At 38.7% G+C, this 17,419-nt stretch overlaps 1 protein-coding gene across 2 annotated transcripts in view; it reads left to right on the top strand.

Moving 5' to 3' along the window:
* Positions 1-6,559, top strand: part of SINHCAF (SIN3-HDAC complex associated factor) — a 29,647-nt gene extending 23,088 nt beyond the window's left edge. For both annotated transcript variants that reach the window (XM_027541656.1, XM_027541655.1), the window contains exons 5-6: positions 562-712; positions 4,474-6,559. In XM_027541656.1, the coding sequence (XP_027397457.1) occupies positions 562-712; positions 4,474-4,633 (311 nt within the window). In that variant the 3' untranslated portion in view covers positions 4,634-6,559. The remainder of the gene's footprint in view (positions 1-561; positions 713-4,473) is intronic.
* The last annotated feature ends 10,860 nt before the right edge of the window (positions 6,560-17,419 follow it).

Below are 17,419 nucleotides of genomic sequence, written 5' to 3'. Positions count from 1 at the left end.
GGCCTTTACTAGGGTCGGTGGGGGTAGGGACATGTTTTTTCTGTTCGGCTGCAGTAAAGTGATTATTGTGTTGTAAAGATTTCCTGTCTTGCTAGACTGCCCCTTTCTTAGTCCTCTGGCTAGAGAGAGCCGACTTTCGTTGGGGGTGTGTGTGCGTGGGTGTCTGTGTGTACCCACTGGCTTTTCTGAATTACTGGCTTCTTCAGCTTCAAGACTGGGATTTATAAGGCAAAAATAAAACCCGTAAAAGCTAGGGTGCTCACCTTCACATCCTTCCTTAAGTGTTGAGCCCTCTAGCTGTTGCCAACTTTTGGAGTCTTTTGTTTTATATGTTATATCCTTATGTTTTTAGTTGTACTTACTAGCAGAAGAGAGGAAAGTATGTCTACTCTTAGTCTTATCAGAAGCTCATTTTCTTTTAGATACACTTTAGTACAAATACAGTAGAATAGAAAATAATTTTTTTCCATTTTTGACTGTCTCATTCACTGTGTTTTGTGCTGAGGCTTAGTTGCAATGGCATATAATGAAATTATCATTTTTGTTTTCTCTTCACTTCAGATTCTGATGCTCACAGTACAACCTCAAGTGCCTCTCCAGCTCAGTCTCCCTGTTACAGTAACCAGTCAGATGATGGCTCAGATACAGAGATGGCTTCTGGCTCCAACAGAACGCCAGTGTTTTCCTTTTTAGATCTCACATACTGGAAAAGGTAAAAGCAACAGAAAATATCTCTCTAACCAGCAAACCTTCTTAATTACAGGCAACTGTTTCCCACTTCCTTAGCAATTACATGGCATTTGGCAAACCACTGGTAGCATGTGTGGTTGGAGGTGGATTAGGCAAGAATGGAGCTGAGAGTTTGGATTTTGTGTGTTTTTCCTATTAAAATTGATTTAAAATAAAAACCATGTTAAGGAATCTAAATTTGCTATAATGGAGTATACGTAGATATTCAATGTGATCAACTCTCCCACTGAAAAAAGTAAAAAGATTAGAAGTATATATATATATATATATATATTATGTCTTTAAAAATGGCATTAACAAGTAGACAAGTTAATGAGAAATATATATGCATGCTCAGTCACTCAGTCATGTCTGACTCTTTGTGACCCCCATGGACTGTAGCCTGCCAGGCTCCTCTGTTCATGGGATTACCTTGGCAAAAATATTGGAGTGGGCTGTCATTTCCTCCTCTAGGGGATCTTCTCGACGCAGGTATCGAACTTGTGACTCCTGCTGCCCCTGCATTGGCAGGTGGATTCTTTACCCCTTAGCAGCCTGGGAAGTCCCTAATAAGGAATAACCAGAGGCCAAAAGCCATGTGAATGAGAAACCCCAAAGTCAAAAAAGAGATAATAGACTAGGAAAGAGAGAATATTGAAAGTGGTTAAGGATTTTCTAGTGCACAGATTTGGGAAGACTAACAAGTAAAAGCAGGGTAATAAGCAGTTATCGTATGGGTGAGGAAAATTCACCCATATGACACATTATATGCAAACTGTGGAACACGGGAGGCAAAACAGTTAGTGAGAAAATAAAGACTTTATTTTTCGAGGAACAACAAACACACAAGCTGAGTTCTCAGCATGAACAAAGGATGCCATAAAACCATAGATTTAACACCTTCAGTGGCCCCAGAGATAACAGCTGGGAGATAATTCTCCCAGGCAAGAATACTGGAGCGGGTTGCCGTGCCCTTCTCCGGGAGATCATCTTCCTGACGCAGGGGTTGAACTCACGTCTCTTAGGTCTCCTGCATTGGCAGCCGGGCTCTTTACCACTAGCACCACCTGGGAAGCCCTTACATGGCAATAGCATGTAAATCAAAGTAGTAGAAGTAATGGGAGTGAAAGTGTCCTAATGTCTTTGTACTGTTGAGAATAAATATATTGAATAACTTTAAAGTTTGATTAATGAGCTGTGTAACCACTGAAAGAATAAAAATAAGAATGTAAAACCTCCAGAGAAAAAGAGAAAGACCAAGAATTTAAAAATATACCTAGCAAGATAAAAATGATGAAAAACTTCTATGTATTTGTAAATTGAGAACCCTTGGGTCAAGAAGAAAGTGTAAGTTAGAACATCCGTATAACTAAAAAATAACTGAAAAATTCCACAAATCAAAATGTGTGGTATGAAGTTAAAGAGGTAAATAGAAGAAAAGTTGCTTTTAGTACTTTCTTTTAACACAAAGATTTAAAATAAACGAAGTTATATATATCCAGTTTATAGATTAATGAAGCTCAATATAAAGAAAAATAAAAGCAAGGAAGTCCTAAAGATAGAAGTAGGAATAAATGGAGTAGAAAACCAATATGAATGAATAGTATCAGTAAAGCCAAGAGTTGGTTCTTGAAAAAGATGACCGAAGAAGTTACTAGAGATCAAGTTACTACAGATCAAGAAAAAGAGATGGTACCCTTGTTATTTCTTATTTCTTGGATAAGAAAGTGATATTCAACTCTAGACAAACAGAGGTTTAGAAGTCAAAGGATATTATAAACAACTTTATGCCGGTAAATTTGAACATACAGGTGAAGTGGATACATTAGTAGCTTACCAAAACTGTTTACCAAGACAGTTTACCAAAACTGTGCCAAGACTTGAAGAGTCGCATAATGAAGAAAATGGATTCAGTGGTCAGAAGTCTTCCCACAAAAAACCCCAGGCTGAGATAGACAAGTCCTACTGAATGTTCCAGAAACAAATGAATCTGATCTTGCACTGGATTTTCCAAATTATGGATCAAACAAGGCCTAGGCTCCAAGCATTCTGTGAGGCTGACATACCTTTGATATGTTATAAACAGTTTGTCATAAGTATATTAGATTTATTCTAGGGATGTGAGATTGTTTTAAGCATTAGAAAGCCAAGTAACATAATTTGACAGTTCCTAAAGGAGAGGGGAAAATGCCTGTCGTGTTAGTGGTGTATTGAAGATATTTGATAAATTTGAACTTTGCTTCAGGGTTTAAAATAAAATCTTTAGCAAAATAGGAAGAGGAGGCAACCACATTGATAAATACTTTGTATTTTCAGGTAAAATCAAACATGTTCCCATTCCTATATTTCAGCAACATTGCCTTCAGACATGTGCACTGATAATGTGCAGCGTGTTTGTAAAAGCAAAAGTTGTCCCATCAGAAGAAGAGCAGATAGCCCTTTCACTGTTCACCTAAACTATCACAGCAGTGATAATCAGCTGTACCCTAATGCAGAATAAAAAGTTTTAAAAAAGAGAGTCTGCAAACTATGGTATATTCACGTGGTGGAATACCATACATAACTTAAAATGAAAAAAAACTCTAATAGTATAGTATATTTGAACCTCAGTTATTGTTGAGGAAAAAAATTGCAGCATACAGTATGATTCCATATATGTGCATTTCTGTATATATTTTTATTTTATATGTTACATACATGAGATAACAAGCAATATGTTTAGAGATGCAAACATGTATACAAAGAAAAAGGGGAGTGATAAACCTAAAATTTTAAGGAGAGAGTGAGATTGAGTGGAACGGGATTGAGAAGAACGTACAGGGGGATTTCATAGGAAACAATTGTTTTTTTCCTTGGAGTATATGATCCATGAGTGATTTGCTGGGTTGTCATTTCTGTATGCCTTTATGTGTATTTGATAATATGTGTATATATTTTTTGTCTGATCAATATTAAAACCGCCAGCTGTATCAGCCTGTTCATTGTGGCTATTTTTCTCTAAGATGTGGTGACTTTTGGAGGAAACAGTTAATAACTTTAGGAACAGCCTCTGAAACTGAGGAATACCTTCTCCCCCTTAATATTTACTAAGATTCAGTGTGGGATTTGGGCTTTCCTGGTGGCTCAGCTGGTGAAGAATCCGCCTGCAATGTGGGAGACCTGAGTTTGATCCCTGGGTTGGGAAGATCCCCTGGAGAAGGGAAAGGCTACCCACTCCAGTATTCTGGCCTAGAGAATTCCATGGACTACACAGTCCATGGGATCACAAAGAGTCAGACATGACTGAGTGACCTTCACTCACTTACTCAGTGTGGGATTTAAGGGACTTGGGTAATTCCCATTACCTGGCAAATTGAGGTCACTCTAGGAGACCATTCGTTAGAAATGTGATGATTGTGGAAGTAGAACCTTTCTTTGATCATATTCTACTAGTTATAATGTTTGGTGTGTATGTTAGTTGCTCATTCCTGTCCAACTCTTTGCAACCCCATGGACTGTAGCCCGCCAGGCTCCTCTGTCCATGGGATTCTCCAGGCAAGAATACTGGAATGGGTTGCCAGTTCCTTCTCCAGAGGATCTTCCTGACTCATGAATTGAACCCAAGTCTCCCACAGTGCAGGCAGGTTCTTAACCATCTGAGCCACCATTAAACCAATATAATGATTGGTGGATTGTTCTTTTTTTTTCTGTATTATTATTCTGCCTTATTGATATATTTTGTTCTCTCTCCATTTTTTCTTTTAGACAGAAAATATGCTGTGGCATTATCTATAAAGGCCGTTTTGGGGAAGTCCTCATTGACACACATCTATTCAAGCCTTGCTGCAGCAATAAGAAAGCAGCTGCTGAGAAGCCAGAGGAGCAGGGGCCAGAGCCTCTGCCTATCTCCACTCAGGAGTGGTGACTAAGCTTTATGTAGAAGGGGAGCAAAAACGATTTAAATTTTGGAAAACAAAGCAACAAAATGACCCTCCTATTTTTAATTTGGATACCTGCTATTCTGCCAAAAGATGGATTTGTAGAATAGTTTTGAATGGGTTATTTTTCCTCCAGTTCCACAAACTCTGAAGCCAGTGAAGCTTACTAAGAGATAAAAAAGAAGTGTACATAATATTTAAGATGCTGAGTATTTCATAGGAAAGCTGAATGCTGCTGTAAAGTGCTCTTTAAGTCTTTTTTAAAAATCCCCTTCTAATGAATGAAATTAGGGGAATTTTCAGGGGACAGAGATGGGATTTGTTGTATGATAAACGTATGTAGTTTTAGTCTTTCTATTTTGAGAAGTAGTGGTTGGGGCATTTTTTAAGATGGCTGGCTACACTTGTTTTCCTTCATTATAATAAATTTGTCATAACTCAGTAAACATGGACTTGCCCCTAGAGGTGGTGGTTAATAACTGAAATATTAAGGTCTTGCCAAGGTTCTGGTGATTCAAACCTGTACTACTGAATATTAAGCAGGACAGACAGCTCTCTGGTGCGAGTATCTTGAAGGAGTAATTTCTAAATATGCAGAGATAACTTGACTGTATATGTTGCATCCTGTGTCACCTCCCTCCATATTGGTATTTGATACAGATTTTAATTTATATGAAACTTAAAAAGCAGAGTCAAAACTTAAAGCAGAATCAAAGTTCCTCTTGGGGAAATGTCAAGTCTTTAGGATAAGCAATCCTAATGAATAGTACCAAAGCATTACCACTTGGTAGAGAACATTCTCTATTAAAAATGTTGTATTATCTGAAAAATAACAATGTGCAAGTCTTTGGATGGCACACGAGAAAAACAAAGGTTAATGCTTCTTGGGGCACGTTTCTTAGAGGGCTTGCAAGCGTGTAAATAATTTGTTTATGTTACGTGACTGGTGACTTCACTGAAAATCTGCACAATTCAGTTTTAGCTCTGGATTACTTCAGTTGACCTTTGTGAAGGTTTTATCTGTGTAGAATGGTTGTTTGACTTGTTTTAACCTGTTAGGGTTTTGGGATTTGGGGTTTTTTTTTTCATTCTATATTAAAGTAAAATTCTACTAAAAGAAAAGAGGTGTGTGTGAATGCTGAGTGGGTTGGTTTTGGTTTGGCTTCTGAACATTGGTCAGGCTTTCTGAACATTGAGGTGTTAGATGATACATCCTAAATGTGGAGCTCTTCCATTCTGAAACCTTCATTAAAAGCCTTTTACTTGAACCCAAACCAAAGTACTATCTATTGCCTCTTTTCTAAAAGTACAGGAAAAATATATCACCTGTTTTCATAACGAGGAAGCATTGTTTGCCTCCCTGGTAAAACATGACTCAGTACTTATTTTTAAAACTGGATTTTAAAGATTGGATAGTATACATAACAAGAGAGTGAGCCACTTTTTATGGGCACCCTATAGTTTTATAGTTCTTAATCAAAACTTAAAGTTTTCTATTTCTTCCTTTGGGAAAAACTACAAGCCACCATATGCACAGACTACACAGTGAGTTGGCTCAGTGCTCCCGCAGACTTTGAGGTGTATTACAAGAACCCCAGCCATTATCATCTTCCTCCTGAATTATTTTGAAATTTTGTTTTGTACATTTTGGCTGCAGTATTGGTGGTAGAATATACTATAATATGGATCATCTCTACTTCTGTATTTATTTATTTATTACTAGACCTCAACCACAGTCTTCTTTCCCCCTTCCACCTCTCTTTGCCTGTAGGATGTACTGTATGTAGTCATGCACTTTGTATTAATATATTAGAAATCTACAAATCTGTTTTGTACTTTTTATACTGTTGGATACTTATAATCAAAACTTTTACTAGGGTATTGAATAAATTTAGTCTTATTAGAAAATAAAAGAGGCTGTTTGTGGCTTTGTTTGAAAGGTGTTCTTAAGTAAGAATAACTAATACTTTTGGCCCTCACAGGTGTTACTCAGTATAAGCACTTAGTATTGTAAGAAGCCATAAAGGAAAAAAGTCCTCTTTACCAAGAAATACAGACTTTAAAATACAGATCTTCTCTACTTACCTTAGGATTACACCCCAATAAACACAAGTTGAAACCATTGTAAGTGAAAAATGCATTTAAGTGACTTCCCTTCCTGTGGTCCAATGGTTAGGAATCCCCCTTGCAGTAGGGGGAGGGAGTGAGGAACACACAAGTTGGGAACTAAGATCCCACATGCTGCAGAGCCACTGAGCCCTTGTGCAACAAGCAACTAGAGTCAGCTGCAAGGAAAGATCCTGCATGCTAAGTGAAATATTTTAAAAATGTGTTTAATACATTATAGCTTAGCCTAACCTACCTTAAACATACTCAGAACATTTACATTAGCTTACAGTTAGCAAAATGATCTAACACAAAGCCTATTTTTAATTAAATATTGAATGTCTTACGTAATTTATTGAATGTTGCACTGAAAGTGAAAGCCAGAATGGCTAAACATACTGGTAGTTTACCTCAGGATCATGTGGCTGATTGGGAGCTGTGGTTTGCTATTCCCTGCTGCCAGTGCATCACAAGAGTAGCCTACTGTGTATTGCTAGCCTAGAAAGAGATCAAAATTCCAAGCCTGATTTCTACTGAAAGCATGTCTCTTGCACGATCATAAAGTCAAAAAATTAAGTTGAACCATCATTAAGCCAGAGACTGACTATAAAAGACATTTTAACTAATGTGCACAATGAGGTGATTTTAACCATAAAGGACAGAAGTTCTCCAATGATTCAATGACTGCAGTGTTTCTTATTACTGTTGTCTATGTACATATGGGAAGCACCATTGAGATTTTAGAGAGACTAAAAATTGTTTGGAGACAGATTTTGGCATTGGGATCAGACCTGTTCTCTAATTTCTGGTCCTACATTAGCTATGTGAGTCACTTGATTTTGTGAGTCTCCAAACTTTCTCTTAAGGACTTCCCTGGTAGTTCAGATGATAAAGAATCTGCCTGCAATGCAGGAGACCTGGATTCAGTCCCTGGGTCAGGAAGATGAAGGGAATGGTAACCCACTCCAGTATTCTTGCCTGGAGAATACTATGGACCGAGGAGCCTGGCAGGTCCATTGGGTCGCAAAGAGATGGACATGACTGAGTAACTAACACTTATATAAACTTAACGTTACTTTATTTCACAGAATTGTTTATAGATTTATGAGGAAACCAAGAGGTATAATTAATACCAAAGGTTTTTGTTTTTTTTTTCTGTACCACTCTGCTTGCGGGATTTCAGTTCCCCGACCTAGGGATTGAACCAGGGCCATAGCAGTGAAAGCCCAGAATATTAGCCACTAGGCCACCAGGGAACTCCCATATATCAAAGTTTTAAAAACAGATTGTTACTTGGGCAAGGTATATTCTGTGAGTCAAAACTTTTATACTAACAGTTAAATTTGCTTTGGGATAGTCCAGGTGATTTTGCCAGCACCTAACCTAGTTACTGTGAAGCTACTAAGTTAGGTAGTGAAAGATGATAGCACCTACATTATTATCTATTGCTGTTTAATTACCACAAATTTAATGGCTTACAAGAAATTGATTTCAGTTTCCATCTAGGTGCAGTGTGGCTGGGTCCTTTGCTCAGGATCTCATAAGGCTGCAACAGGTGTCAACTTGGTTGCATTCTCATCAGATGAGTATAAATCACTCCAAACTCACTTGGGTTGTTGACAGAATTCTTTCCCTGTGGCTGTGGGATGGTGGGGCCCCCTAGATCCTTACCAGTTGTTCAGTCGCTCAGTTGTGCCCGACTCTTTGTGACCCCATGGACTGCAGCATGCCTGGCTTCCCTGTCCTTCACTATCTTCCAGAGTTTGCCCAAGCTCATGTCCATTGAGTCAGTGATGCTATCCAACTATCTCATCCTCTGTTGCCCCCTTTCCTTCTGCCCTCAGTCTTGCCCCAAATTAGGATCTGTTGAGGTCTCCCAACATGGCACTCACTGCACCAAGCCAGCAGGTCTCCAGAGCCAGTCAGCTGGCAAGAGTCGTCTGGTCCGCATTTAGGTCACAGCACAAGTGGTGGAGTGTGGGAACCATAGGGTTTGGTCTGCCACAGCACCTCTTGCATAATGAACCACTTGAAAGTGTCCTATAATACAAGCATTTGGTGTAGCAAGAAAAAAAGAAGCTCCTCCTATTAGGAAACACACTGTGGTGGGCCTGGCACTTTTAAACTTTGTTCAAACAACCTCACAAGTGAAAAACAACAAAAAACGTGTTTACAGGTAGTCAGTGAAGGGGTGCAAGGGGGCCATATAATTTAAAATCAGCTTTCCTGATTGCAAAGCCTCTGCTCTTCAGACTGGCCCCTATCCCTGCTCTAACTCGAGTCTCTTCTGAAGGCTGCAGATGAGGCAAGTTTCACCCCTGCAAAGAGGCTAACCATTGTCTAAATCAGTTACTCGAATTCTGATAATTTTGATGTTGAAAATGCATAGTATATACTATCTTTTCATGGAGAAGAGAGTCTCCAGGAGGTTTAGTAAAACACGGAATCATCTCAATAAAGGAGCCAGAACTAACTGCTTGCTCTGTACTGAAAAATGGAAGATCCCGAGGGAGCCTCTTGATGCACCGTCCCTAGAGCAGTTTCCCAATCACCCAGATTTAGCATTGTGCTGCCCTGGCAATCACTGTTGTGTGATGTTCAGTGAACTGGGAAGGAGGAGAAAGCCAAACTGGATCAGAGTTAGATATTTCACAGGCTCATGTTCTCAAAGAAAGGGATCTGAGGGTTCTAACAATTTCTCAAGCTATGGAGTTTGGTTACTCATTGTGATCATGAGAATGCTTCGGGTTTCAAATATCTTGCCCCTGGTTAGAAACTGCTTGTTATTTTATGTCGAGTAGGGGGGTCTTGGACATGCTTAGTTACAGGCTTCAGTGCAAAAGAGCTTAATCTCTCAGTTTGTTTGTTGTTGTTTAGCCACTCAGTCGTGTCCGACTCTTTGCAACCCCATGGACTGCAGCACGCCAGACTCCTCTGTCCATGGGATTTCCCAGGCAAGAATGCTGGAGTGGGTTGAAAAGACTTTGGCAAAGCTTGTCTTTTGTCTCAGTGACTGAAAGAGGGGGAAGTAATTTACTCTGTTTTAGAGCTTTGATTCTCTACACTTCTGTAGCTTACATTAGCTTTAGTATTGTCCAGGTATTGTTTTATTTTTTTTTGTAACTGCAAGGAAGAGTGGCTGTTTTATGTTTATACTTACACCTCTAAGACAAAAATCTCAAGATTCTTTAGAAAGTCCCTGGAAGAGTTAAAAAGTTAAAATAGGAAACTGAACAGTTGTGTCTCTTTCTGACGCTAACAAGTGTGTTCTTTGCCTCCAACCACCATTACAGTCCACTGAAGTTAATTTTGCCCCCACCACCCCAAGGATGGTTGTCTCATGGGGAATTCCAAGGCCCTCATTTTACTCATCCAGCCTCTCAACAGCACTTAATACGATTGTAGTTTCTCTTTTGAAACATTCTTGGCTGATAAGGCTGCTGTTTACAGGTTTCCTACTGCAGATGTTCACTGGCCCAGGGTGCACCTTCAGCCCTCTTCTCAGACCGTCTGCATTACCACGGTTCCAAATAACATCTAAAACATGCAGGCATCTCCCAAGTCTATCTCATCAGGGTGCCAGTGGGAAACACATGGCTTTTGAAATTGGATAATTTGAGGAAAGTTTAATAAAGGGACTTTACAAAGCTCTGCGCACGGTATAGGGAAACTCCAAAGTAGGGTGCAATTCTCAGGACTGGTAACGTTGTCGCTAGAAACCTAAGGTTGCTGTTAACTACCCCTGGGTCTGAAGGGTTGGGAGTAGGGCATTATTGATGTAAAAAAGGGTGGGGGACATGGTGAAGCCATAGGAAAAAATATTTTTGTCACTCCATATTGACCTACACCATCATTGGTTTACACATACTGTTTGTTCTCTCTGAGCCACTTCCCCACCGTACTATAGCTAGGTAAAACCTACTTATCCATCAGGTTTCAGCTTAGGCACCACCTGAGGAAGGCTTCCAGAACCCTGCCCTTCCCAACACACACACACACACACACACACACACACACACACACACACAGAATTGTATGCTAAGTGGGTTCCATGAAAGCAGAAACCATGTTTATTTTTTACCACACTAGTTCCCAGAATCTAGTATGGTTGTTATTAGTATATGAAGAGGAGCACAACAAATATTTATTAATTGACTCATTGGTTACAACTTTGTGTTTTCATAAGTCATGATCATAAAAGAGTTGAATTTATGCTAATGGGTCGTGATGAATTTCAAGAATTTTAAAAAATATTTTGACTTTGAAAAATTTTTAAATATCCAGAAAGTTGACCCACGAACTTTTAAATTTTACAAGTACTTTATCTGCATTGCTGAATCATTTGAAATTAAGTTATGACAATTGACACTTCATCCCTGAATACGTAAGCATTCATCTCCTAGGAATTCTACATCCTTAGGTGTGCCATCGTCACACCTGAGACAAATGGCTCAGTAATACCTAACATGACAGATCTGTATGGACTAATTGCCCCAATCATCCTAGTGTGTCTTTTAAAACTTTTTTCCTCATCCAGAATCTAGTCAAAGTTTATTTATGTGGTTATGTCTCTCCTCTTTTCATTTAATCAAGAATAGCCCTTTCTGCTTTTTTTTTTCTTCATGACACTGAACTTTTTCACATATCCAAATCAGTGTATAATATCCTAAATCTTGAATTTTTTCTAATTGTTTTCTTCGTAGATTTAGATTGCTCATTCTGTGTGGTTCATCTCTTAGCACCTCAATAGAGGTGCTGGTGATGCTAACATGATCACTTGTTTAAGGTAGTGACAGATCTTTTCAAAGTATATTTTTGCCTTTTGTAAATGAATAATCGGTGAGATGATACTGTAAACCGTTTTAAACACCTTTTAGTTCAAGTGTTCATTGAGCACACGTTTCCAAGACCCCACTAAGTGTCCTAAACAGTCCTTTGATGCTTGAGAAATCATGTAATCCTTAATTCCTTTGAGAATCCTTGCTTGCTAAGGTTCCTTTGCTCATTCTTGCCATTTGACCTTTATTTTCTTGATTTCCCTGTGGGTCCCATTCAGAAGTAAAGGTGTGATGGATGGGAGTAGGGGTTATGTTTGGCGTGTGAGCTTATTAATATCACTGGAGCATAGATGAATAAACAATGGAGTTAAAGTTAGAAGACTTGGATTCAAATTCAGATCTTGTTTTGGTGCTTAATGGCATTATGATCTCTGGTAAATTTTTTTCTGAGATCATTTCCTTCTCTGTAAAGTGAAGTAAATAACAGCAACCCAAGTTGTAGTAATATGGAATGAGTAGTGCACAGTGAAGCCAACACTTGTTCTTTTTAGCACTGAGGTCTATTTGGTTATGGAGAAATGAAAACTTTTTTTGTTATCTGTAGTTATGGTGAACATAGGAAAGGTCATCAAGAGTTCACATCAAGACACCTACCTTGTCTAAACCACCCCCTTTAAAAAAACTACAACCCTAAAGCTTTCTTAGGTTTCAGTGCTTTAAGGAGAAAATGTATTCACTGCAGGATAATTACCCTTTGGCAGCACATGAATTCCAGGATTGGGAAATTGTATAGAGGACACGAAGTGATGCCAAATATAATTACACTATCCAAAAGTGTGCTGAGACCCAGGGAGTGGCCAAGATAGGCTTGCAGGATGGTTTTTGAACAGTTAAATTTGGCTGTGCTGTAGCTGTACTGTGGAACCAATTCATAAACATGCTGAAACAGTAGAACATACCTCTTAGCCTCAAGGCCTAAGTCTTCAGTTAGTTTAAGCAAGACCAGTTGCCTGCTTCAGCCAGCCTAACCTCCTGGAACAACTCCAAGGGTGAACCGTTCATCCTACAGAAACGCTGTCCCTCCTCCTCGCCTCTCTCCGCCGCACCCCCTGTTATGCTAGCACTGAAGATAATGTCAGTGGAGTGCATGATTTCCGGAATGCTTGTGGCTCTAGCAGCTTGAAATTCTTCCTAAACTCCATGGGACAGAGTTTGGTTCTCTTTGTAATGTTTTCTTTCTTTCCCAAATAAACCAGTGATAAGGGGTAGCTTTGGCTGTTTATAGACCATCCTGGAGATAAAATTCTGTCAATTGTTAAAGAAATCTGACATAATTAAAAGTTCTAATTTTCATTTTCTTCTGAAGTACTTAAACCATTATTGAGGAGGGGGCTGACACTGGGCCACCAAGCTTCCCTTATCATGTTATTACATGAATATCCACAAGGTGGTGCTAGTCACACAATAATTTTAGGGCCATCTAGTTTAGCGCTTTCATTTACAGAAGAAGAAATTTACCAAACGATCACCTAGCTCATTAGTTGAAGAGCTAAAACTGGAGCTAATCCATTGTTGAATCCACAATCAGCTAAACAGTAGTTTTAGTTTAAATGTAAGTCTTAGAAACATATTTAAAATGTCTGGAGAATCTATTTGTATTTCCTTTGACAAGATAACTTAAATCCTTTTTAAGAACTGAAAACCAACCCTTAGTGTTTTCTGCAGTTAAATTATCACAAAGGAGAAATAAAACATGCTTGTGTTTTCCTTCTTCTAATTTCCAATCCCAGAAGACTGCTGTTGTGGATAAACTATGCTACTGGGGGAGTCAATTCTTGAATATCACAGATACTGTGGCCATAGTCCTAAAGGTTTAGGACCGCTGGGGTGTCTGCCCAGTGTACATTTGGAGATTAAACTGGTGCCATACAACAGAGACTAGAAGTTATCAAGCCCCCCGACAGCATGCTTCCGCTGTCTGTACAGGTGTGGTTTCCAAGTAGTGTGCAAGGCTGGTCCTTTTGAAATATGCAAAGTAATTTCTGTTTATTTTTTCTTATTCTTTTTGTCTCTTATTTTTTATTGAAGTATAGTTGACATATAGCATTATATTAGTTTTAGGTATTCAATATCATGATTTAGTATATGTATGTTTTGTGAAATGATCATCACAGTAAGTCTAGTTAACATCCATCACTGACATAGAGTTACAGAGTTTTTTTCTTGTGATGAGAACTTTTAAGAACTATTTTTCTTCTATGATTTTTAAAAAAATTTTTAATGTACATAATATTAACACAGTGCTAAATACATATGGAAAAAACATATATGGAGTATATACTCAGTTTTTTTCTTACTAGTTGGAGAGGGATCAGAAAGGTTTGGAGAGAATTGTGTACTTTTCTGCATGTGTATTACATATCAATAAGAAGTTCACTTTTAATATATTTGAAGTTCATTGCTCTAGATACCATACAGTGATGGAGGGTTAGGAGTAGGAGCTATTTATTTTTAAGTCTAAGAGATTCTTTAGTATGAAATATTAGAGAAAGTGGTTTATGGACCTTTCCTAAATTGGATGGGGAAGAAGGAATGACAGTTGCCAGAGCTGGTTTATATTACATGCTTTTCAAACGGTTGTTTCCTCTCCCATGGTGTAATGTTTCCTCCTTCCTGCCTTTATCACCTAGACTGGAGTGTTTTTCAGAATGGGATATCCTCCCTTGGGAGTAAAGTTATTAAGTGTGCCTTGTCATTGGGGGAAACGAAAAAAAAAAAACCTAGTTTTACCTAGGGTTTTCTAGTTTTTTTCCTTTACCTCCCATTCAACTGGATCCCTACAATTTCTAACCCCCAATTATTTTTTTGTAATCGTATTGAAACTCCATAGAAAATGGTAAAAAATGACCATACTGGCTTATTAGTCAAGGATAAGTCTTTACATTTGCCAAATTATTGAAGGCACTGAAATGGATCAGGAAAGATAAAATTATGTGCAAGCCTTTTTAAGGGAGGTTGAGAGTGGAGGGTAGAAAATCAGTTACTTAGATTTTTAGTTGTAAAAGAAAGCTCCACAGCTACCCAACAGGAAGGTAATGTATTCCTTATGAGGAAATAGAAGAAAGAGTTTCTTTTGGAAGAGAATCAAGTTGAAACTTTTGGGGAGAAATTATTAGCGGATGGTGTGTATGTGTGTTCGTTGCTCAGTTGTGTCCGACTTCTTTATGGATTATATAGCCTATGAGGCTCCTCTGGCCGTGGAATTCACCAGGCAAGAATACTGGAGTGGGTAGTCATTCCCTTCTCCAGGGCATCTTCCTAACCCAGGGATCAAACCTGAGTCTCCTTCATCGCAGGCAGATTCTCTTTACTATATAATATTTCATCATGTGAATGTCCCATAAATTTTCACAGATACTTGGGTAGCTTTAGTGAACATTTTAGTATGTGTCTTCTGGTGAACCTATGGATGTATTTCTGTTGGGTGTATACTAGGAGTGAAATTACTGTCTCATAGGAGATGCATATGTTCAGTTTTAGGAGATGTTGGCAAATGATTTTCCCAAGTGTTTGTACCAATTTGTACTTGACTAGATTTTTGTGAGAACCCCAGTTGTTCTAACAACTTTCTAACACTTGGTGTTTTGCATCTTTTCACTTCAGCCATCTGGTCACATTTTGGTTTTAATCCACATATCCCTGATAATGAATCAATCAGTTTAGTACATTTTTTCACATGTTTATCAGATGTACAATTTCGTATACTCTTATGAAATGTCTGCAGCGTCTTTTGTCTTTTTCTATTGGGTTGTATTTTTTTCTTACTGATCTGTAAGAGTTTTATATATATTTGGGATATGAGTCCTTGGAGGGATATGTGTGTCTGTGAATATCTCCTCTCAGTCTAAGTTGCCTTTTAGATTTCTTAGTAGTATCTTTTGAACACATGTTCTTAATTTTTATTTTGGACGGTATATGGGGAAATGTGTCTGACTGAGTCAACTTTTAAGGCACTGAGGCCTGAGAATTGTTGAATCTCATAGTAGTTTTGAACACTTTCATATACATGACTGGGGCGGGGGGGAATGGTTTTTCCCAGCTTTATTGAGGTATAAAATATTTAAAGGGTAGAACATGATGATTTGAGATATATATATATATATATATATATATATATATATATATGTACATATATGTATTGTGAAAGGATTCCCCAGTTGAGTTAGCACAGATGTTCTTAATTTTAATACAGACTAACATCACCTTTTTCCTTTTTTGGTTAATTTTTTTTTTTTTTAGTCCTCTTGAAGAAATCTTTGCTACAAAATATCCTTTTAAATGGATTTTAAATGTAATGGAAAAGGAGGCTTATCATTGATAGGAAGTAGCAGAAAAATAGTATCATGTGGAATGATCTTTTTTCAATCAGAGGAGCTCAGAAAATCATCATTACTTGATATTTATAGAATATAAAGTGAAACTGCAAAGTATGCTGCCTACAGAAGGTACTGACCACTTGACTCTTGCTGCTGCTGCTAAGTCACTTCAGTTGTGTCCGACTCTGTGCGACCCCATAGACGGCAGCCCACGAGGCTCCACCTTCCCTGAGATTCTCCAGGCAAGAACACTGGAGTGGGTTGCCATTTCCTTCTCCAGTGCATGAAAGTGAAAAGTGAAAGTGAAGTCGCTCAGTCATGTCCGACTCTTAGCGACCCCATGGACTGCAGCCCACCAGGCTCCTCCATCCATGGGATTTTCCAAGCAAGAGTACTGAGTGGGGCGCCATCGCCTTCTCCGACTTGACTTGTATGGTAGTGTACACTCCCAGTGTTGACTGTGCCAGGCAGCTTGTAGAACCAAGCTGCTTAGTTTTTGACTCAGCTAAGGGAGAGAGCTTTTAGACCTCAAATATGTTTAAAGCCCACATTTTATTTATTTTCACATTGTGAGAGAATTCAGTTACTACTTGGTTAGATACAGGCTTCTTCTTTTATTGATTAAAAATATATACATATTAGATGAATAAGTTCACATGATTTTCCTTGACAGTGGCTATTATCCTCATGTTATGCAGGATGCAATAGGCACATTAAACATGACCCTCTTTACACCAGAACGAAAAACCATAGCTAAGAAACTAATCTTTAATGCTCTAAAAACATATATTCTTGGGACTTTCCTGATGGTAGTTGGTTAAAACTCCACGCTTCCAATGCAGGGAGCCTAGGTTCAATTCCTGATCAGAGAACCAGGTCCTGCATGCTGCAACCAAGAGCCCACAGGCCACAGCTGAAGATCCTGCATGCTGCAGTGAAGATTCCATGTGCTGCAACTAAGCCAAATTAATACATACATACATACATATGTATATTTTTCTTGTTGTGAAGATAACGGGACTTTTAAAAAAATGAACTAAAAAATCACTTATAAATCCATCTCTACATCCCCAGCCCCCAGTATAATAATAGCCTTTGTCTTTTGTTTTCCACTCCAGATCTTAGTATCTCGGTCCTCTTGCTCTTTCCCAATTGTGGTTTATGGTCCACTGCTATACACACAGTTTTCCAAGTCACTAGATGGTGGAAGACTCTTGCCTGGCAAATCCCATGGACAGAGGAGCCTCGTAGGCTGCAGTCCATGGGGTCACTAGGAGTCGGACACGACTGAGCGATTTCACTTTCACTTTTCACTTTCAAGCATTGCAGAAGGAAATGGCAACCCACACCAGTGTTCTTGCCTGGAGAATCCCAGGGATAGGGGAGCCTGGTGGGCTGCCATCTCTGGGGTCGCACAGAGACGGACACGACTGAAGTGACTTGGCGGCAGCAGCAGCAGCAGATGGTGGAAGACTCAAGGAAGTTTTTTCCCTACAGCTTTAATAACAGCACT

The sequence above is a fragment of the Bos indicus x Bos taurus genome, chromosome 5 (genome assembly GCF_003369695.1).
Source record: "Bos indicus x Bos taurus breed Angus x Brahman F1 hybrid chromosome 5, Bos_hybrid_MaternalHap_v2.0, whole genome shotgun sequence".
In the NCBI taxonomy this organism is placed as follows: Eukaryota; Metazoa; Chordata; class Mammalia; order Artiodactyla; family Bovidae; genus Bos; species Bos indicus x Bos taurus.
This window is presented reverse-complemented; position numbering and strand designations above follow the sequence as displayed.